This window comes from Typopeltis vanoorti, chromosome 14 (genome assembly GCF_054136105.1).
Source record: "Typopeltis vanoorti isolate ZY-2024b chromosome 14, IOZ_Tvanoo_1.0, whole genome shotgun sequence".
Classification (NCBI taxonomy): Eukaryota; Metazoa; Arthropoda; class Arachnida; order Uropygi; family Thelyphonidae; genus Typopeltis; species Typopeltis vanoorti.
In genome coordinates this window covers 101,396,609-101,421,166 of record NC_143562.1, presented here as the reverse complement: position 1 = coordinate 101,421,166, position 24,558 = coordinate 101,396,609, and the positions used below count along the sequence as shown (strand labels likewise).

General features: G+C 38.2%; 1 protein-coding gene across 1 annotated transcript in view; it reads right to left on the bottom strand.

Annotated features, from left to right (window-relative positions):
- The window catches only part of LOC150099804 (sodium channel protein para-like), a 1,646,355-nt gene that overhangs the window by 259,067 nt on the left and 1,362,730 nt on the right, over positions 1-24,558 (bottom strand). Inside the window, exon 31 of the mRNA XM_090403494.1 lies at positions 21,012-21,017. Coding sequence (XP_090259620.1) covers positions 21,012-21,017 — 6 coding nt within the window. The remainder of the gene's footprint in view (positions 1-21,011; positions 21,018-24,558) is intronic.

Genomic DNA, 24,558 nt, shown 5'->3' with positions numbered 1-24,558 from the left:
TTAGAGAAAAGTCTGAAAATTGAAGCGTAGACAACTTAAAAAATGTTCTGGTTGTGAATATGCATGCCATAGTTTCCCTATTATGCTATTATGATATTTGAATACATACATTTTGACACACTCTGTGTGTTCACTGGGCATCTACAGATGCCATATGGTCACTCCGATGCTTGATGATGTTCCACACTAGGCCTCGCCATGTAGTCCTGTTGTTTGCCCTTCTGGCAGCCTCAACTCTCTGAAGATCAGTCACTCCACACACGCCATCCATCCATCTCATTGATGGTCTACCCCTGCCTTTTTTTCCAGGAACTTTACCTTCTATTACTGTTCTGAGAAGTCCTCCTTTCACCCTTTCTATGTGTCCAAAATATTTTAACTTTCTTCTGTCAATATCCTTAAGGAGCATTAAAGTTCTACTAATCTTTTCTAACACCCATTCATTTGTATGCCTTTCAGTGTATGATATCCTCAACAGCCTTCTGTAACACCACATCACAAAAGCAGATATCCATTTCTTATCTGATTTCTTTAGGTTCCAAGTCTCGCATCCATAAGTCGCTGTTGGAAAAACAACTGTATCTAAAATCCTCAACTTTGTTCCCATGGAGATAGATCCATCCTTCCAGATTTTAGTCAGGTCTCTGACTGTTGTTTTAGCCATTCCTAACCTTTTTCTGACATCTTCTGAACAGCAATTCCTCACATTAATAATGGATCCCAGGTACTCAAACTTGCTCAATTCTTTCTCCATTAAGATACATTTGTTTCTCAAGAGCTTCTCTGTTTGTTTTTCCTTTGAGAACCATGATCTTTGTCTTGCTAGAATTGAGTTGAAGTCCTCTGTTATTACTGATCTTGTTAACTTTGTCAAGAATTAGTCCTAGTTCTTCCATGTCATTACAAAGGAGTACTGTATCATCAGCGTACCTCAGATTACTGATCAATCTACCTCCTATCGTAATTCCTGTCCTGAGCTCATCCAATACTTCACGCATGATGTCCTCTGCATATATACTAAATAAGTGAGGAGAAAGTAAACATCCTTGTCTAACTCCTTTTCCAACTTGAAGCTAGTCAGTCAATCCAACACCTGTTCTTACTGTGGCTTCTTGCTCCATATACAAGTTGGCTATCAACCTGATAGTGTGTTGAGGAAAACCCATTCTTTTCATTACTTCCCACAGTTTCACATGCTCAACACAGTCAAAAGCTTTAGAGTAGTCTAAGAAACACATTATCAGAGGGAGTCTGAATTCTTTATATTTTTCTATGATCTGTCTAACGCAAAGGATCTGATCTCTGGTGCCCCCTACCTTTCCTTAAACCTGCTTGTTCCTCGGGCATCTCTGCCTCAACTTTGGCCTCAATCCTATTTAGCATGATCTTTAATAAAATTTTGCTTGCATGAGATATCAAACTAATTGTTCTATAATTCTTGCAATCCTTCATATCACCTTTCTTGTGTAGTGGTATGAAAACTGACTTCTTCCAGTCTCTAGGCCATGATCCAATCTACCATATCCTTGTAATCAATCTATGAAACACTCTTATCCCTCCATCCTCTGTGGCCTTAATTAACTCTGCTGGGATTTCATCTGCACCTGGGCCTTATTGCTGTTGAGGTGCTTAACTGCTCTTTCAACTTCATGCCTAAGTGGAGGAGGTTCCAAATCAAAATTTTCTTGGTGGGAGGACTCCACATTTTCTTTATCCACTCTGCTGTACAGTTCCTCACAGTATTCTTTCCATCTGTTTTTGATTTCCAACTCTTCTGTTAGTAATGATCCATTCCTGTCTTTGATGACATTCAATTTAGGCTTAAACTTGTACTTTAAGTCACAAACTAAATAAAACATCCTTTTATAATTATGCCTTTTCATCTGGAACTCTATTTCTTCACATTTATTAATATAGAACTTTTCCTTATCCTGCTTGATGGCTCTTCTGATTTCTCTATGTAATCTCTTGTATTCTTCAGTCCTTGTGTCTCTTTGTTTTTCCAACTGCTTTCTTTTGATTAGTTCCCATGTTGAATCTGATATCCATGGGTCTCTTGGTTTTCTTATTGGGCTGAGATATGTCTTCGCTGTATCCTGTATTATCATCTTGACTCCTTCCCAAAGCATTTCTGGTGAGATTTCCTCATTGGTCTCCAAAAAATCATCCAGCCGAGTTGATGTTTCTTCTGTGAATCCACTAGGAGTTACTCTAACATCCAATCTAGTGGAATGTGCCTGACCTGGAAGTTTTTGGAGTCTTAGTCTTACTTTGGCTCTTATCAGTTGATGGTCTGTACCACAATCTGCTCCAGGACAAGTATGCACATCAGAGATGCTTGTCTTCCACCACTGGAGAGCCAGGATGTAATCAATCTGGTGCCTTGACCTATCAATGTTGGATGTCCAAGTATAGGTCTGTCGTGGATGTTTCTGGAAGCAGGTATTGGTAATAACTAATCTGTTAGCACGAGCAAATTCGAACAGTCTTTCACCATGGGTGTTACGTTCACCCAGACCAAACATGCCACACTCCGGCCTGACTCTCATACTCTTTCCCACTTTTGCATTTAAGTCTCCTAAGATGTACAGTATGTCTCTCCTTGGTAGGCAGTCCAAAACAGTTTGTAAGTTTTCATAGAATTCTTCACTCTCTTCTTCAGGCCTATCTGTGTGGGGTGCATAAACTACCACAATTGATACATTGGTAGGCTGAGCCTTAAGTCTAATGGAGAGTATCCTATCATTAATGGGGTTATAACCAAGAAGGCTTCTTGCCTGAGTTGCCTTCATTATCACAGCTACCCCATGATGTTTTGAGTCACCACCCGAGTAAATAACTAGCTTACCATCCTTTCTTTTGAAGTGACCTTCTCCATTCCATCTGGTCTCTGTAATTCCCAAGATGTTAATTTTATACCTATCCATCTCTTTACAGACAATCTCAAGAGTACCCATCTGCCCCGGGCATTCCATGTACCTATGTAAAATTTCTTTCTAAGATTAATCTTATACATTCTGTGTTGCTCATTCACGGTATCACTGACTTTTGATGGAGACTGTAATATACTTCTCGAACAGGACCCTCTGTCTAAGTCCTGAATGCAGCTCTGATTATTCTGCGCGACAGCTGATGCAGCATGAGATGCGTTATTAGGCACAATCATAGTAGCATTTTGGAGTGAAGTCACTGCAAGAAGAAAGTGGTAGGGTTGCAGAGGCCCCTTCCACATAAGATGAAATAGCAAAATAGGAAAGATTCACCCGTAGCTCTCGAATACTCTAATAGCATTGGGGGGAAAGTAACAAGAAGAAAAGAAAGAAAAAAAAAGAGGGGGAGGGACCAGTCTACAGATAATATAACAGATGTATATTACATGAAGTAAGGCATGGTCCAGCATCAGGTACCTCGGGTTTGCCATGCCTGTACTCACTAAAGTGAGCCCTTGAGGAAGACACACTCTATAATGAACTATAATATAAAATAATGGTACAACATAACAGAATTTCATGTTGGCTGGGGGGGGGGGGGGAAATAATGGTCTTCCAAAAGTACATAAGCCAGGAACTCCATTAAGACTGGTTGTAGACTGTATAGGTTGTCCCACTTACAAAATATCAAAATTTCTGTCAAATTTACTGACTTCTTCAACTAGAAGAACTGCTACATATATTAAAACTTCTGATCTGCATCTAGACGAATCGGAGATTATGATTAGCCTAGATGTTGTTTCGCTATTTACGAATGTTCCGTTGGCAGACAGCATAGAATTACTACACCAAGAATTTCCTCCATACATTGTCAAATTATTTGAATTTGTAATAAAGTCTGGTTATTTTTCTCAAAAACCAGTTATACCAACAAATCGAAGGGACAGCAATGGGTAATCCAATCTCCTGCTATTGCCAACTACTTCATGGAGCATTTCGAACAGCGTATCTTTGAAAACATTACACCCAGACCTAACATTTGGTTCAGATATGGGGACAACATTTTTGCCATATGGAAGGGCACCTCAGAAGAACTACAACAGTTATTCTGAAAAATTAATGCACTTCATCCAAGGATCCAGTTCACCCTAGAATTAGAAGTAAATAAGCAGTTAACCTTTCTAGACCTATAGACCTACAATTCATGGTCTATAGGAACTCAACTCATACAGGCCTGGGGTAAGGTGGTACAACACCAGGCAACTCATTGCAAAGGTGGAGCAAGCTACCAACACTCCTGTCTCAGTATCTCCTATAATGCAAAACACATCTCCTTGTGGATATGTCTAATGTTATGCATTAAGGGAGGGGCCACTACCCAGACTAGTTTCGACCTTTATTGAGGTCTCTTCAGTGGGAGCCAAGCCCAAGCTGAGATACCAGGCAGAAGCATTCGCAGGTCATCTCTACCTATAGGAGTTGCCAAATGGTGTGCCACCCTTTTTTAATAAATTACTCTGGATTTAGAGAAAGACTTGGATAAAGGATTAAACTAAATTTATTATACTCTAACCAAGTGAAAAATAAACTTTCAACATCTTTCTATAAATCCAGAGTAATTTATTAAAAAAGGGTGGCACACCATTTGGCAACTCCTATAGGTAGAGATGACCTGCGAATGCTTCTGCCTGGTATCTCAGCTTGGGCTTGGCTCCCACTGAAGAGACCTCAATAAAGGTCGAAACTAGTCTGGGTAGTGGCCCTTCCCTTAATGCATAACATTAGACATATCCACAAGGAGATAACATTAGACATATCCACAAGGAGATGTGTTTTGCATTATATAGGAGATACTGAGACAGGAGTGTTGGTATCTTGCTCCACCTTTGCAACGAGTTGTCCTGGTGTTGTACCACCTTACCCCAGTCCTGAAGATACTTTCAGGCACAAACTTTGTTTGCTCACACTTGGATAAAGGATTAAACTAAATTTATCATACAGGCCAGTACATCCATGCTGAATCACATCACATCTCAGCCAAAAGGCAGGCACTATAAAAACACTAGTTCAGAGCCAACTCCTTTTGTTCTTCAGAAGAACTTTTACAAAAAGAATTACAGTATATTAATTCCTCCTTCATATCCAATGGCTATAAGAAGTCCTTCATAAAAAGAGCTTTAAGTAGTCGTGCTCCAGCATCCTCTTCAAGTACAGAAGAACCTACACGTATACCTATCCCCTATGTACACGGGGTTAGTGAACGCATAGCTAAGGTGCTAAAACCACTAAATATTTGTGTGGCTTTTCGACCCATCAGAAAAATCTCCACATTCCTAATGTCTCCAAAGGACAAGCTCCTACATCTCAGCTATCCAGGTGTCTACCAGATTCCCTGCTCATGTGGATTGTCATATTTCGGACAAACAGGAAGATCTGCCTCAGGTCCGGTTAGAAGAACACCAGTCGTACATCCAGTACCTTGAACCCGAACAGTCTGGCATTGCAGAACATGCCATCAACACCAGACATATAGTTAAGTGGAACAAGACAAAAGTCATTTTATTTAGGAACCGACACAAAAGTCGGTTCCTAATGGAATGGCTATACAAAGAAACATGTGAAACATTACTTCACTCCCCTAACCTAAACAGATCCGATGGTCTACGTCTTTCCCCCTTGCGGGAGATAGTACTTTATAAAGCAGCAAATCTTTCCTAACATATAATTGTATACACATATATATATTTATAAAAAAAATTTTTTTAAATAAATAAATACTTTTTTAATTATTATAATTGTATAATTAAATAATTATTATTTAATAATTAAATTTAAATAATTAATAATAATAATAATTAAATAAATTTAGGAAATTTAACCTTAGCTACTTAGGTGGCGCTTTGTGAATATAACAGTTATTGTTGAATTAGCCTTGTACCTGTACTGATGATGCCTGTGATACTCAGGTGAAAATTCTATGAATAAAGAATAATTTACTTGAGTTAATTCTGTTATTATGATAGTTAGTAATATGTCTACTCACGGTATTTTCTTACTGAAACTTATCACAAAGAATCTAAATTAAAGATGCCAAGAAATTATATTCCTGGTTTCATCCTTTATACAAGTGTAAACAAACAAAGTTTGTGTTTGAGGTACCTTCACGACACAGCTACCTGTAGAAGTTAACGACTTCACATCAATTGCCTTAGTAGTGTGAAGTTATTAGGCTCAGAATACAAGTAGCCCAGTCATGAAGTTATTTCATGTGCAAAGTTTGTTTGCTTACATTTGGATAAAGAATGAAACCAAGAATATAATTCTTCGCATCTTTAATTTATAGTGAACTAAATGAAAAAAATGTCAGCACAAATAATGTAGATGCAGAGTAGAGTGAGGTGACATCACAGTGTATGAATAGCATTTGAAAAAAAACTGATGAAATTATGAACATGCATTCATAGGATTTGACAGTCTTAAAAATAATGTGATAAGACAGAGCCGCTAGCTGAAGAGTTGGAGGTTGAAAATGAAGACTTAGAACTATTGGTGGCAGCTGTGGAAGAAGAGCTCTCAAATGAAGAGTTTTGGAGCTAGAAGCAATTTGCAGAAGGAGAGAAGCAGAACAAGAAGAACTAAGTCAAAAAGTTTACAGTCAAAAAATTGGCAGAGGCATATTATTAACACTAGACCTCCTTGGCATCAAAAGACTCCTCAAGACAGGTACACACTGTTACATACAAAGCCCATCAAATCTTGCTTTAAACTCATTCAGTCTATCCGCATTCACTAAAATGTCAGGCAAAGCATTCTGCTCACCAGCCACTCTTCATGCAATTAACCTGCTCCTTATGTCCCTGTTCACACCCTTGTTATACAGCTTCCAGGGATGTCACCTTGTTTTACTCATTTTCCCATTTCTGTGAACAATTTCTTTCACATTAATTAGGTAACAATCCTTTATCAGCTTAAATGTCTCAATCTCTAAAACTGTATTCACTCAATCTATCTTCATATCCCACATCCCTTAAACCAGTTACAACCTTAGTCTTCTTTGGACCATTTCCAGTATATCATCATGAAAGCCAAGGGACCAAATCTGTGCACAATAATCCAGCACAAGGCCTTACACACCCAAACCAGAACTTTTTTATGTCTATACATTAATGCTGTCCACATCATTGCCATTATTGGACTTGATGACTTCACATCTTGTGCAATGTGACCTCTGAACTTCAGATCTTTGTCTCCTAAACTTCCTTCAAAATTTTCCAAAGTGTATATACTTGACAACACTGAATCGACAGTTCCATACTGTTGATCTCTCATACAATCCACTCATGACCTTCTGTAAGACCACAACATCTGCTTGATTCCTCATCACTCTCTCTCTCTCTCCAGTTTTGCATCATCTGTAAACAGTTGCATATCATCAGTTAAACCTCCAGATATCATTAATATACAAATGAAATAAAAATGATTCTAAAACATACACCTCTGCACACCATTAGTGACTTTCCTCTTCAGCGATACTACACCCCCCATACACAACTTGCTAATAACTGAGAGCCAGTTGCCTTTCACAAATCTGTGATCCAACCCAATCTACTCTAGTTTAGTTATCAACTTGTGATGAAACAGTCTATCAAAAGCCTTTGCAAAATCTAAATATATCACTGTATATGCATCTTTCTTGTTCAATGGATTCATCAACTTAGTGGTATCGTTTGTGCTTGTCAGCACAAACGATACCACTGTTATCAATCCACTTATGTATCCCATCTCTCACCAATCTATCCAATACCTTAACTACAACTCCAGATATAAATGGATATAAATGTTGTTTAATTTGGACAGTATATATCAGAACACAGAATTATAAGTAAATAATTATTTCTTGACTTATTGCTGATATTTCGCTGTTATAACCAGCATCTTCAGAACACAAAAACACAGTTTGTCACAGAACGCGAGACTACAACAAAAAAACGAGAGAGAAAGCAGGTACTAGCAATGTCTTAAGATGACTGTCTCCCAAATCTTAGGAAAATTTATACAGCCGTACTGTTGAGATTCAGAGTATGTTTCAGGGGTTCTGTTGCTTCTAAGAACAATCTCTCTCTCTCTTTCTCTGACTTATAAAAGCTTCTGTGCAGTACTTTTGTTTCCTTCCAGTTGATCCTGTGTGCAGGGGTATCCAAAGCATGGTCTGCTAGGCCCGACTTGTCATAGTGATAGTGCCAGATGTATCTTTTATGTTCACTGATGCGGATGTTCACAATTCTTCCTGTTTGACTGTAGTAGGCTTGATCACACGAGCAGGATACTTCGTAGACTCCTGGATGCGATAAAGGAGGGATGCTGTCCTTGGGTGAATGGATGAAAGTTGCTAATTTGACACACAGTCTGAATACAGTACGTAGTTGATGTTTATTTAGAATTCTAGATATCTTTTCCGATGTGCCTTTAATGTATGGTGATGGTGACTGTTTTGTTGTAGTTCTCCGTGGTGGATAGTGGGAGGGGTCTCTTAGGAGCATTTAGTATTTTGTTTATCTTATGAGGATTATAGCCATTGCCCAGGAATGTGTGGCGTAAGTGAGCCAGTTCAGCAGCAAGAGCATTGTCATTGGAACAGATTGCTCTTGCTCTGTGGATTAGCAGTTTTAAGATACCATACTGTTGAGAAGGGTGATGGTGTGATTGTTTGTGTAAATATCTCCCTGTATGTGTGGGTTTTCTAAAAACTGAGAATGATAAGGAACCAACTGGAAGACGTGTGATTAGTGTATCCAGGAAGGGCAGACAGTTATTAGCTTCCATTTCCATTGTAAAGTGGATTTTTGGATGTTGGCTATTTAAATACGCTAAGAATGTATCCAATGTGCCTGGGCCATGTGGCCAAATAGCAAGCAGATCGTCAACATAGCATAGCAAAAGTGTTGGTTTGAGAGTGGCTGTATTGATAGCTAATTTTTCCAGGTGTTCTATGTAGAAGTTGGCTAAGGGGGGAGCCCATAGCTGTCCCATCTAATTGTTTGTATATTTTCCCTTTCCATGTGAAATATCTTGCATGTATTGTGAATTTAAATAGAAAAGCATGACTTTAGCAGATTAAGGGTCTCAATTAGTGGTACATTTGTGAATAGTGAGGTGATATCAAACTCACCATTAAGTCTGAGCTTTTTAAGATATGGTGTTCTAAAATACTTTTTAGGTGGGCGAATTGTTTGTGAGAGTGGCTAGTAACCTGGCTAAATGTCTATCCAGTTTGTATGTGGGACTATTTAAAACTATCTACAATAGGGCGTAAGGGTGTACCTTGTTTGTGAATTTCTGATGCTCCATATATCCTGCATGTTTTAACATGGAAGGGCTTGAGTTTGTTTACTGTTTCTTTGGACCAGGAAATGACTTTTTTCAGTAATTTATGCACCTTATTATTTTGTGTGTTGGTGGGATTGCGATCTATAATTTTGTATGTTGACTGATCTTGTAAAAGTGTGTGCATTTTGTTTTCATATTCTGTTGTGTCCATCTCCCCAGTTGCATTCTTAGGTCCTGGTAATTAGGACTTCAGTGTTTGTGTTGTTGCTACAATTTTGTTAAACTAGTCCCTTTGTTACACCAAGTTGTTGTAGTCTTGTGTACTGTGACAAACTGTGTTTTTGTGCTCTGAAGATGCAGGTTATAACACCAGCAATATCAGCAATAAGTCAAGAAATAATTATTTACTTATAATTCTGTGTTCTGATATATACCATCAAAATTAAACAACATGAATGACAAACACATAAGCCTTTCTACACGTTTCCAGATATAAGTATAAGTATTTCTTTGTAGCTAGCCATTGCAAAGTGGAAAAATTTTACTTTCCTTCAACTTCTCTGGGACTTGTATTGTTGCAACTCTTGTGAAACAGGTAGGCCCTTGGAACATTCCCTTAAGACATATGATAATATGTCATGTGATACTGCCCTATTGGCATGTAGCTAATTTAATCCCTTATACCCCCCCCCCCCGCTTGCTCACTATTAAGTCTTCTCTGATTTCATTCCTCTTGAGCCTCTGATTTCACACTGAGGATGAAATACTCTAATGAACTGCTCACTAAATACCTCAACTGTGTCATAGGCAGCAGTTACTAATCTCCCACTTTGATCCATTAACATCATCTTGCCATAATCATTCTTTTTTCTACTTGTCACATATCAATAAAATTCTTGAGAGCGTTTCTTGGTCTAGCCTGCTCTTTATATTATTCGTGCAACTGATTGTTACTATTATTCATCTTGTACGGCCTCCAAAGTGCTTTCTACTTCCAGATTTTATGTTTAATTCCCTCATTCATCCATTTAACACCTACCTTATTCAGCCTTTTGACTTTCGGAATACATTCACAAATTGATGCTGTTCAGTATTTCTTTGTCGGTTCCCCAAGCAGCATTAATTTCTTTTACGTTCAACTTCTCATTTCATACTATAGCTACATGCTGTTGCCTTAACTTGTCATAATCACCAGCCTTGTAGTTCCACATATAGCCCTTCCTCAACCCAGGTGAATCCTTCATGATTACTCTCACAATCTGGAGGGAAGTGCAAAATCTGGCTCACAATCACATCCTCTGATGAAATGATCAAGTTAAAACTCTCACTCCTCACATGCCCTCTTTTACATTCTACCTAAGATAGTTGTCTCTGAAGAATTCAATAAATTAATTTTCCTTAGTCTCAAATGCTATCTCTTCATTCCAATCTATACTGCCATAATTAAAATTACCCATAATAATCACTCTTCTCTTGTTCACTAACCCAAGTAGCTTATACATTTCTTCATCACTATCCTCCACATTCCCTGGCCTATAGGAACATCTCCACCTCACACCACACTGCCTCAAAACTATTGCCACTATTTTGCTCTTTCATGTTTACCTGATGTGGACATAACTTCCCTGATATAACCAGTAGCACTTTCCCTCCCTTCTTGTCCTTTCTGTATTCGCAAAAAACACTGAACCATTCCATTTCTATTTCTGTCATTATATCATTTTCAGTGAAACAATTTCATCTTCCTTATTTCAGATACTCATTTCATTTGTAAATAAACACAATAGTTCACTTTTAGGCTGACAACCAGTTCTACCCAAGCCACCATCCACTGATAACTCGTAGTCTAACAAAATATCACACTTTCTACAAATCCATACCTTCTCTCATCTACTCAATTTCTCCACAAATGCATCTTTCACATTTTTATTATTATTATTATTCAGACTTTCATGGAGTCAAAAGACTCATTGTGGGAGGTCCTTTCTAAGAAACACAAGTCTATCAAGACTCATTGAGGGAGGTCCCTCCTAGGAAACAAAGTCTATCATACTACTCCTTAAACGCATTGACCGTTCTCGCTCTCACCACTCTATCAGGCAATGCATTCCATGGTTCAACCACCCTCCATGCAAAGAAACCACTCCTCACCCTCTTTCTCACAGTTTCCTTTCGTAACTTCCAGGGATGGCTCCTTGTCATGACTCCTTCCTGCTGTTCAACCAAGTGAAAGAACTCCTCAGTGTCAACCCTGTAACCACTTCTCAACAGTTTAAAAGTCTCAAACATATCACCTCTCCTTCTTCTATCTACCAAACTCTGCAGTCCACACTCCCTTAGCCGATCCTCATAACTAACATTGTACAGTCCTGATACCATCTTTGTCAGATGACAAAGTTTTTGTGTGACAAGTCTTTGTCTGATATCATCATCCATGATGATGTCACACCATCATTTTTCCAAGCATACATGTTGCACTTATGACATCGAGCCATTTTCAAAAAGTATACATCATTATTAGCAGCATTTGATCTTTGTGCTGCTTCATGGTATGCAGATTTAGTTTGTACCTCTACTGTGTTCTGTTCAAGGCAAGATGCAAAAATTCAGTTAAAAAAGTCAGCAACAAATCCATAAATCCCAACAGTTATGTAGGTACACTAAGCTATCAAAAATAAACAATATTATACTAACACACAAGCAGCATCACCAATTATTATACAAAATAGGACTTATCTTTTCCAGAGCTCTTTACCCATGACACAATGTAGTGGTCCTCTAGCAGCCAAAAAAGTATAAATGTAAGATATGTATGGTTCTGTTAAGATGGTAGTTTGGCTGTCTCAAGAAATTGACCAACATGGAGAGATCTAGATATAATGATGCAAGCTGCAGCTTGTTACAGAGAACTTTATGTAGAAAAGGCAAACTGTGCAGACTTAGTTGGATATAATGTATAAATATTTAAAGATGCCTTATCGTGCTGTCTCCTGAACCTCTGAAGATGAGTAGACCTTCCTAAAGTTATGCATCTGCTGAAATATTCTCAAGAACTCTTTCTTGCAGTTCCTGAATTGAATAATTTGCTGTTAATGACTGAACCTTCCCCAACTCTTCTGATGAATTGTCCAGTTAATAAAACAGCAGCTTTGAAGTATTACTGTTGCTCTGTTTTAACCTCATCATTTTACTTGCAAGTCACACACACTTATTATTTAATAAATTTAGTTTAATCCATTTATCCAAGTGTGAGCAAACAAAGTTTGCGCCTGAAAGTGTCTTCAGGACTAGGGCAAGGTGATACAACACCAGGTCAACTCGTTGCAAAGGTGGAGCAAGCTACCAACACTCCTGTCTCAGTATCTCCCTTAATGCAAAACACATCTCCTTGCGGATATGTCTAATGTTTTGCATTAAGGGAAGGGCCACTAGCTTGCTACACCTTTGCAACGAGTTGACCTGGTGTTGTATCACCTTGCCCTAGTCCTGAAGATACTTTCAGGCGCAAACTTTGTTTGCTCACACTTGGATAAATGGATTAAACTAAATTTATTATACTCTATCACTAGGTTAGACTATAATAGATTTAGTTTAATCCTTTATCCCAGTGAGAGCAAACAAAGTTTGCGCCTGAAAATATCTTCAGGACTAAATATAGTGTTGTACTATCTTATCCAGTAAGTAGTGCAACACCAAGGCAACTCGTGGCAAAGGTGGAGCAAGCTACCAGGCACTTCTAACCCAGTATCTCCCATAATGCAAAACACATTTCCTATGTGGATATGTATACTGTTATGCATTAAAGGGATTGGCCATCTACCCAGACTAGTTTCGACCTTTATTGAGGTCTCTTCAGTGGGAGCCAGGCCCAGAGCTGGAGATACCAGGCAGAAGCAGTAGCAAGTCATCTGTGCCTATGGGAGTTGCCAAAAGGTTTATCACCTTTTTTAAAAATTACTCTGGATTTAGAGAAAGATGTTGAAAATTTATTTATCACTAGGTTAGACTATAATAGATTTAGTTTAATCCTTTATCCCAGTGAGAGCAAACAAAGTTTGCGCCTGAAAATATCTTCAGGACTAAATATAGTGTTGTACTATCTTATCCAGTAAGTAGTGCAAACTTTGTTTGCTCTCACTGGGATAAAGGATTAAACTAAATCTATTATAGTCTAACCTAGTGATAAATAAATTTTCAACATCTTTCTCTAAATCCAGAGTAATTTTTAAAAAAGGTGATAAACCTTTTGGCAACTCCCATAGGCACAGATGACTTGCTACTGCTTCTGCCTGGTATCTCCAGCTCTGGGCCTGGCTCCCACTGAAGAGACCTCAATAAAGGTCGAAACTAGTCTGGGTAGATGGCCAATCCCTTTAATGCATAACAGTATACATATCCACATAGGAAATGTGTTTTGCATTATGGGAGATACTGGGTTAGAAGTGCCTGGTAGCTTGCTCCACCTTTGCCACGAGTTGCCTTGGTGTTGCACTACTTACTGGATAAGATAGTACAACACTATATTTAGTCCTGAAGATATTTTCAGGCGCAAACTTTGTTTGCTCTCACTGGGATAAAGGATTAAACTAAATCTATTATATTATTATACTCTAACCAAGTGAAAAATAAACTTTCAACATCTTTCTCTAAATCCAGAGTAATTTATTAAAAAAGGGTGGCACACCATTTGGCAACTCCTATAGGTAGAGATGACCTACGAATGCTTCTGCCTAGTATCTCAGCGGAGGGGTTGTGAACTGAGGAGTCTTCACTGATACGGTTGTGAACTTTCTTCTCTGTAGAACGTGGTAATTAAATATGATGGTTTTGAAGTGTAGCTGCTAGATTAACTAGCAGAGACGCGTTTATTTAAAGTCATTAAATTGCGGACTATACTGAATCTAAGAACATCAGCAAAGGTAAGTGGACGGTAATTGCAACGAGGGCGATTCGTTAGGCCTAACAGCCGATAGAATCGCCATTGTTAGCATATCTATTCCAGATACATTTACTTGCGTTTATACGCAAACTGTCAATAATGAATGTGTCAGATTTGGACGCCCTCACAGATTCGCTGGACGAAGAGCCAGCGTTCATACTTGTAAATAAACTTCAAAGGAAATTTAAGCTCAAATGGCCATCAAACTTGATAGATCCTGATACAATTATAGACTCTCTAGATAAAGGATTGGCTTTCAGCTTCATAAAGAAACTCCTTAAGAAGTTCGAGCGTGAATGGCCCGGCTTCCTGAATCTTTACTCTTCACCTGAGACTGACGATGATCCAAATGAAGACACTCCTCAAATGGAGGAAAATTTAAATCCAGTCACCTCTGAATCTACTCATTCAGATCAAGGAGAGAAGCACGTGCGTAAAAAACGCAAAACTCTCGCCTCGGAGTCAGCAAACGAAAATGGCATGGATGAAGATGCCCCCGACATAGATTCCTCTGCCTCCACCAATGAAAAGGTGCCTCCAGTCATTCTTAGGGAAAAACAGAGATGGACAGCCCTAAGAACCACCATGGCCAACCTGCAAATAAATTACTCCACTGCCAAGAACATAGAGGAGGGCATCAAAATTCAGCCCACTACAGTGTCTGACTATAGAAATCTAACCAAGGAGTTGGACACAAGAGGTATACAATACCATACCTTCACACTTACCTCGGAGAAAAATCTTAAAGTGGTACTCCGAGGAGTATCTGAAGACATTGAAACAGCTGAAATAGCTGCTGACCTCAACATGCAAGATCTGCCTCCCATCAAAGTCAGTAGAATGTACAGATCTAACAAGACCCCTATGCCTCTAGTATTGGTAGAAATACACAACATCTATAAAGATATTTACAATTTGAAGACAATCTGTGGGCTCAAGATCTCACCAGAGCCACTTAGGAAGAGGGCCTCTTCTGGGCAATGCCATAGATGCCAAAAATTTGGTCATGCCCAGAAGTTGTGCAAAGCCCAATACAGATGTCTGAAATGTGGTGACACCCACCCCACATATACCTGCTCCAAGCCAAAAACCACCCCGGCTATGTGTGCTAATTGTGGTGGCCCCCACCCTGCAAATTACAGAGGATGTATATGCCACCCAAAAAACAGACAAACTGAGTTAATCAGTCAGTCTAGCTCACTGACAGAAACGAAAGCCCCAGAAGCCCAAGTTCATCAGGCTCCTATTAGCTTGAACAAGATGACAGGTGTTCACCCACCATCAACTGAGCCCCCTAAGAAAATAAATCTTCAACACCAAACAAGAACATATGCTGATGTGGCCCGCCCAAAAAAAGCAATCCATGACCAGAATATGAAAAATCCACATTCAAATATAACAACCATCATCACCTCTTCTCTTGTAAATATGTTACAGGATTTCAGTAACGCAAATCCATCACTGAGCACTACGAAAAGTTTCTTGCAGCAAACACAGCTCATTTTATCTGCACTCTCCAATGCATAGGAAACAATTTACCCCAGATTCTCTAATGATTATCTCATGGAATGCCAACGGCCTTAAAAATAAAATACTAGAAGTACAGGAATTCAATGACAGATATAATCCGGATATATTATTAATTAATGAAACTCACCTGAGACCTGCTGACAATCCTAAATTCAAAGGATATCAGCTCTACAGGAATGATAGACTGGATTACAGAGGTGGTGGCACAGCCATCCTCATCAAAAATCACATCAATCATCATTCTGTAGCCATTCCTACAACCACCAATCTCGAACTTACAGGTATCAATGTCATCACAAACTCTATCGGAAACATAAAAATATATTCTGCTTATAACCCACCATCAAAAACATTGCTGACCACAGATCTGGATGCTATCCTCGGCATTAAACTGCCGGTTATTATTGCAGGAGATTTTAACGCAAAACATCACGCCTGGAGCAGTAGGTCTATAAATAGGAATGGCCGCATCCTCTATAACTACACAAGCTCAAATTGCGCAACTGTGGCTGGTCCCTCAGTGCCAACTCACCACAGTCCTACTGGCTCATCCGACGTCTTGGATATAGCTGTCCTTCAGAACGTTAACCTACAGTACTCCCTGGAATCATTGAATGAGTTATCATCAGACCACAATCCCATTCTGCTCCAACTGGGTTATCAGAGGGATCTTCCCCATTCGCCTCATACCTTCATTCCCTGGGAAAAACTATCCAAAATGCTTCCAAACTACATTGATCCCATCCCTCATATTAATTCCAAGGAAGAAATTGATTCTGCAGTCAATAAACTTACTGATCAAATCAACACAGCCATAGCATCTATCACCTCAAATTCAGTTGCCTTCAAGCCTAAACGACTACCAGATGACATAATGAACTTAATCAGGGAGAAAAATAAAGCAAGAAAAAGATACCACAACACCAGAGCACCCCAAGACAAGAAATATCTCAACAAAATGAACAGTGCAGTGAGAGATGCACTTAAAGTCCATAGAAACAAACTATGGGAAGATAAATTAGCCTCCATATCACCTGGTGATCAATCCGTTTGGAAGTTCCTGAGAAACATCAAAAACAAAAACAAATCTCTTCCTCCTCTCAAATCTGACCTGAACATTGTTTACACAGATGCAGAAAAAGCCGAAACTATAGCTAAAAATTTAGAAAAACAGTGTAGCCCTTCATACAATAATCTAAATTTCAATCATATTTACAAAGTCCACCGCCACGTCAGACATGTGTTAAAACGGCCTGATACCTGTACTAGCCAACTCACACCTATTTCCCCAGCTGAAATTTATGACATTATAAAGAATTTAAAGAATAAAAAAGCTCCAGGGCCTGACGGCATCTCCAACAAAGTTATTAAACTGCTACCCCGAAAGGCCATCGTATATCTCACAACAATAATAAATGCTATGTTCAGGTTTAAGTACTTCCCCTCTGCATGGAAGTTGGCAGACGTAATTCCTATATACAAACCAGGCAAGGATCCTCAGCAGCCTCAAAGTTATCGTCCCATAAGTCTGATATCTAATCTGGGCAAAATAGCAGAAAAAGCTATCCTTTCCAGAATTCAACTTTCAGTAAAAAAATTAAACATCCTTCCTTCAGAACAGTTTGGTTTTCGCCAATTTCACAGTACCACCCAACAAATTCACAGACTAATAGAATTCATTATCACAAGTTATAATTGGCATCAATACACCGGGGCAGTTTTTCTTGATTTAGAGAAGGCGTTTGACAAGTTATGGCACTTTGGACTACTATACAAGTTGATTTTAGCTGGCATTCCATCAGATCTAGTTCAAATTATAAAGTCATTTCTTAGTGACAGACGAATGCAAGTCAAACTAAATGATATATTATCTACCCAACGACGCATCTTGGCAGGAGTTCCTCAAGGGTCCCTTCTGGCACCGATACTTTTCACGATTTACATGGCGGACATTCCGCACAATCCAATGTCATCCATCATTGCCCTATACGCAGACGACACAGCTATACTAGCCAGATCTATTAAACCTCACCTTGTCACCAAGAAACTGCAAGAAAATCTGCAGAGATTAGAGCACTGGTTCTCGGAATGGAGACTGCAAGTAAACCCTCAGAAGAGTATTGCCATGCTCTTCACTAAAAACTCAATACTCCCCAAAGATGATATCTTCCTATTTAATACCAAGATTCCCTGGAAAGCAGAAGCCAAATATCTGGGTGTACTGCTGGACAGAAAACTAACTTTCAGTTCACATATAAAAGCCTCATGTTCAAAAGCATCAAGAGTCATTGCACAGCTTTACCCTCTTATCAATAGGAATAGCAAGCTGGATACCAAAATAAAACTGCTCCTTTATCAACTGTTGATTCGACCCATTATCACTTACGCATCCCCAGCCTGGAGTCACACCTCAAGTACAAATATCCTCAAACTACAGAAAGTGCAAAACAAATGTCTCCGCATGATATTAAACGCACCATGGTACGTCAGAAATGTCCAACTTCACCGGGATACAAATATCCCCTACATCTATTCTTTCCTGCAGTCTTCAGCAGTGAAGTTCTTCTCAGTGTCCTCTTCACATCCAAATGAATTAGTGCAACAAGCAGCAAATTATGATGAAACAGACTTCTCAAAATATAGGAGACCGAAGGCCATCCTACTTCCAAATGAAGATCTCTGAATCGCACCCACTCAGGCAGAGCTCTTAGCTCATAAACTTTTCCTCACACAGTAATCCTTATCAGATAGCAGGGAATAAAAAGCATTTTGCTTCGCCCTTATAGTCAGCAACGTCTTGCGTCTTGCTTGCGTAGTATCTCAGCTTGGGCCTGGCTCCCACTGAAGAGACCTCAATAAAGGTCGAAACTAGTCTGGGTAGTGGCCCTTCCCTTAATGCATAACATTAGACATATCCGCAAGGAGATGTGTTTTGCATTAAGGGAGATACTGAGACAGGAGTGTTGGTAGCTTGCTACACCTTTGCAACGAGTTGACCTGGTGTTGTATCACCTTGCCCTAGTCCTGAAGATACTTTCAGGCGCAAACTTTGTTTGCTCACACTTGGATAAATGGATTAAACTAAATTTATTATACTCTAACCAAGTGAAAAATAAACTTTCAACACACTTATTATTTATTATAGTACTATATGAAGTAATTAGATGTCATTACTTGTACATTATATTATTTCACTATAAAACTAAAATCAACCTACACATTTTAGCATTCAGTCATGTTAACCTCCCTACCAGTCGAGGTGGATGAAATAGTGAGACCAAATTGCATAGTGATTTACATATATATACGTAGCTTGTATAGTGATTTTTGATATAAAACCTCTCAACTTTTGAGGGAATCATCAGAATTGAACCCTCTCATACATCAAGGACTGACTGTAATTCAAAATAATCTGACTCAACCCCTGCATCTTTTAATGACTAGCTCATTCTGATCATCTGACCAAAGAATACCGCGTTCTGCATTTTTTGATCATCCCACTGTTACAATTGCTCATCTGAAAAATGTCCCCCCCCCCCACACACACAATCATCCAGCTATATTTCCTTCTTGAGCCTCCATAGCTCAGTTGGTATAGACCGGCGCTTCTTAAACTTTTTCCCCTCGCAACCCCTTTTCACCTGAGAAATTTTTACACGACCCTGGGTATATAGGTATATAAAATAAACATTTACTGATAATAAATCATAAAGAAATTAATTTTAAAACAATTCTTTGGTATACATATAATTTTACCATTTACATAAGGAATTACAAACAATAGCCTTGGATCTGAATTAATTTTTTGTTGTTGCGTGTTCAGAAACCTTTTACTGTTGCCAAATTTTTCACGACCCACAGTTTAAGAAGCTCTGGTATAGATAAAGCCCTTTTGTCAGAAAGATCTGGGTTCGATTCCCGTTCATGGTGTGAGGAATCTGGTCTATTTCAACTAAAGGTGAGTTAGACGGTCTCATACCATCTTGTTGACCTCTTGTCCTAACCCCCTCTGGATTTTTTCACCCAGAAACTTGAGTTTTTTGTCCCTCAGAACAGGCAAACCTGCCCATGAATACACACAGATCTAAAGTCATAAAATACATACTTAATCCCTCACTAGGAGGGCTCAACTCACCTAAGGGATGGTGGAGGAAATCCTATATGAATAAAAAATTTGCTTCTTTATTTCTCAATTATGGTAAATACAAAGGAATGCTTATCAAAATATAAATATCAAAATTGTTTTAAAAATAGTTTTTTACTTTGTCTCAAGTTTTGTCTTTTCTATTCTTTAGTTTTTAAAAAATGTGGACCATGGTAACAGTATCTGGTAAACTTAACAAATTTTGTCTAATTTATATATAAAATCTGTATATTAAAAAAAATTAAAATTTGGTATTAAAAAATTATCTGGGTAAACTTGACTGCCTGAAGACACCATCCTCATAGCTTTTCATTATCAAAAGGTCATGAAAACAAGTTTGTATTGAGAAAGAAAAAAGAACATTCCATTTATTATTATTAACATTGAGTCAGAGACTCATCATGGGAGGTACACACTATTGCACACAATGCTCATCCAACCATGCCTTAAACTGATTCATTGTGCCTACACACACAACACACTCAGGCAATGCATTCCGCTCACCAACCACTCTCCATGCAAAGAACCTACTCAGTCCTCTGCTCGTACCCTCCTTATACACTTTCCAGCAATGACCTCTGGTCCTAACCCCTTCTCCCATTCTATGAAAAATCTACTCCATATTGACACAATAACTCCTGACTAGTTTGTATGTGTCAATCATATCCCCCCCCCCTTCCTCCTATTCATGATGCTGTGCAACTTACATTCTCTCAATCTATCCTCATACTCCACATTCCAAAGACCACTGACCACCTTTGTGAATCTTCTCTGGACCCTTTCCAACATATCTTTGTCACCATGAAAACCAGGTGACCAAATCTGTGCACAATAATTCACATGAGGCTGATCAAGGCCTTATACAATGGTATCATAATCTCTTTATTTCTGCATCATTACCATTATCCGATGTCACATCTTCACAACTTGTGCAATGTAGCTTCTGAATTTCAGCTCCTTGTCCATTACTCCTAGATATCTCGTCTCCTCTACTATACAACATATACATCAACAAATATATATACAACATACTAATTCAAAATGTGAAATTGAAGAATAAAACGAGGGTTTTAATATTTTTTATGGCATGAAACTATTAATTAAAAAACATTTCTTGTCATTAATAAATGTTTATTCATACCCCTCCCTTTTGATTATTACTCATTCATAAAAAAAAAGACCATATTTTCTTATGAAATTGTTGTTTTCCTGATCTCCATGGAGTCACAAGACTCATCACAGGAGGTCAACACTAGTGGAAACAGTCTATCATACCACTTCTTAAAATCATCCAAAGTCTGCACATTCGCCACCCTCTCAGGCAATACATTTCATACTCCTACCACTCTCCATGCAAAAAACTTCTTACCCTTTTACTCACCACTTCCTTTTGCAACTTCCAGAGATGGCCTTTTGTTCTTATTCCTTTCCCTCATTCTGGCATATGAAAAATCTCCTCAAGTGTTAATATAATAATAATTCTTCAACAATTTAAATGCTTCTAATATATCTGCACCCTTTGCCATCTATCCACTAAACTCTGCATGCCCCAGTCTGTCCTCATAATTTAAGCATCTCTGTAGTACAATTGGAAGAACAATGGTACATTGCATCCTTTAATTGGAAAAGGCCTCAGTTTGATTCTCGTCATGATGAGAGGAATCTTTATATGGATTTTTTTCAATTGAAGGTGAGTTACCAATCTGATATGGAGTTAGCAGAGTTTTTTTCTCTCTTGGAAACTTGTGGTATTCATCCCACATGCAGACAAACTGGCCTTGAGCACACACACAATTTACAGAGAAAAAATACTAGTGGTAATGGTTGGTGTAGATGATAATGGTAGTAGTGGTTCACTACTGTTGGTAGATTAAGTGGTGGAGATGGAGAGTTTTGGAGTAGGTGCCCTCCCTCAATGAATCTTTGGACTCCTGGGAGGTGTCAAGTAATAATTCATCGAATAATTAGAAGAATGATGTATAGAACATTATACTGTTTTATTATTATTATTATCATTATGTGACACCTCCAACAATTCCAAGGGCTCATCGAGGGAGAGCATGTCCTCTGTAGCTCTCTGTCTCCACAGCGGGATTTGAACCTGCAACCTTTTGGCTGGAAAGCAGAGACATTAACCACTTGGTCAACCAGGCTGGCAATATACTAATTTATAATGTAGCATATAAATAATAATTTATATACTAGTGCAGATTTCTGGCATAAGTGAGAACTGATTAATTGAAAATTATATGAAAGCAGACAGGAATAGAAATGGAGAGAAATAAATTTTCTGCAAGAATAAGAAGGAGAGAAGGGGGGGGGGAGAATAGGAGCAGAATTGTTTTGCTCATGGTGGTGGTGATAAAAAAATGGCTGCGTAGGTAATTACTGAAGTATTTGGCATGCAATTGAAGTAAATAGATTGTATATCTCAGTTGTTGTTATAGGTCTGGGAATACAGTGAAAATTATCATGAAATGATGAGATGAATTTCATGCAATTGCATGAAATTCATCTCATCTTTTCATTGCATGAAATCACGCAGGGCAAATTAAAAAAAAAGTGAGTGCTCCTAATGGAAAAATTTCATTATAGAAATATGAAATGAAACAAGCAGATAGTGTTTGGAAGCTGAACAAATTCCATTTTTTAAAATTTTCTTTTTGGAATAATAACTATAACCAGAATGCGAGGAAACCAATATAAGGTTTTAGATATTAGATTTGGAAATAGCTACCAACCAAGGTAACTAAGAAGAGGTTTCATTGAAAAAGTGATGTGATACATGTGGAGCTCTAAGATGGGGGGGTAAATATATGTATAGCAGTCAACTTACACCTCTATCATTAGCTGTGAAGATCAGAGCAACCTCTTATTTTCACCACTCATGATGGAACATGGGAATTGATTAGCACTCCTCTTATACATGCACTGTGCAACTAGCATGAGTCAGGTGAATAAATAAAGTAGGAGTGAAATGGATGTAAGGCAAAAGTAAGTAAGAAGTGTGAAAAAAGTTATAGAGGGCATATAGGATAGCAACATGATCAGTTGCAAGAGTAGTACAAGATGCAAAACAGAAATGTAAGTTTTGATAAAGAAAGAAAATAAGACTATGTGAGAGGACACTGATTATTCAGGTCACAGGATATGCAAGGGAGTCTTCTGCTATATGGTGGAACAATAAGAATCATTACGGAATGGTAGTGATGATGATGATAGTGGCAAAGTTGCATTATAAGTACTGGTCACTTTTTATTCATAGTTATGAATGATACTGTGAAGTACCCTGGTGAATAACTACAGAAATTAAAAATGAATGAGTGAAGTATGAGACATTTTCTTTGGATTTTTATTGAACCATGATTCTTTATAAATATATGTATGTATACAATCATCTACAAGTTTCGCCAGCTTAAGTCTGTCTGGCTTCTTCAGGATGAGAAATGGGAACACTAACATTAAATGCTAAAAAAGAAGAACATAGTAACGAAAGTAAAATTAATTAAAATTGAAATGACGAGTGACATTAAGGGCATGAAGCGTGGAGACTTAGTCATTGTTAGTCGATCACATTTTATAGTTTTTCGCAAAATTGAGTTCTGCTAAACATAGTGAATTTATTAAACTTTTCCAAATGTGTTTTAATATCATGCCTTGATTTCTGTTGAGATTGTCTCCTGTCCGGAGTACCACTACAGCTTCTTTAAAGTTTCTACATCTGAAATCTTCTTCAATGTATGCCATGGAGCTGTTGTCCCAATCGATGGAGTGTTCGAAATTGAGAAATGATGGGCTAATCCTGAGGTGTCTGTTCTGTTGTTGTTGACATCTCCGATATGTTTTTTTTTTTGGTCTAGGCTTCATGAAGTTTGGCTTATATAATTCAGTCCACAGGAACATGGGATGTTATATACACCTGCGTACTTATAGAAGGAAATGCTGTCCTTAGGCGATCTTAACATGTGTCTTGTAGTTAAAATAGGTTTGAATGCAACCCTGATGGAAAGACTTAATGATTTTTGCTATTTTTGTTGAAACTGAGCCAACATAAAGTATGAAGATGGATGATGTATACTGCATCACTTGAGGTTGTTGCTGTGGGCTGTTTCTATTGAGAATCTTTTTAATGATTTTTTTTAGGTAACCATTTTTGGCTAGAGTTTTTGATATGAGTGAGAGCTCATCAAGCAGATCTTTTTCTTCTGTGATGATTGTTGCTCTATTTTTAAGCATATGTATAATGTTTTTGTGCACAATGATGAGTAGATTTAAAGTGAAGATAATGTCCAGTGTCTAGGTTTGCAGTAGATTTGAGCTTGATTTGTCCATTCTCTTGTTTTTTCAATAGTACATCCAAAAAAGGTAATTGAAGGTTATTTTCCAACTCTAATGTGAACTTAATTTTTTGGTGGAAAGAATTTATTTTTTGAAGGAACTCGTGTAAGGCTTTTTTTTGTCTTTCCAAATGATGAAGACAACATCCACTTATTTCCACCAGACAAATGGTTTCCGATTTATTTTGGATAGCATGTCAGCTTCTAGTTTTTCCATGAACAGGTCTGCGCACGGTGGTGACAAGGAGCTGCACATGGCTAAGCCATCAAGTTGTTGATAAAATATGTTATTTACTTTAAAATAGTTTGATTTTAGACAATGGCAGAAAAGCTGAGCAATGTCGTTTGGAA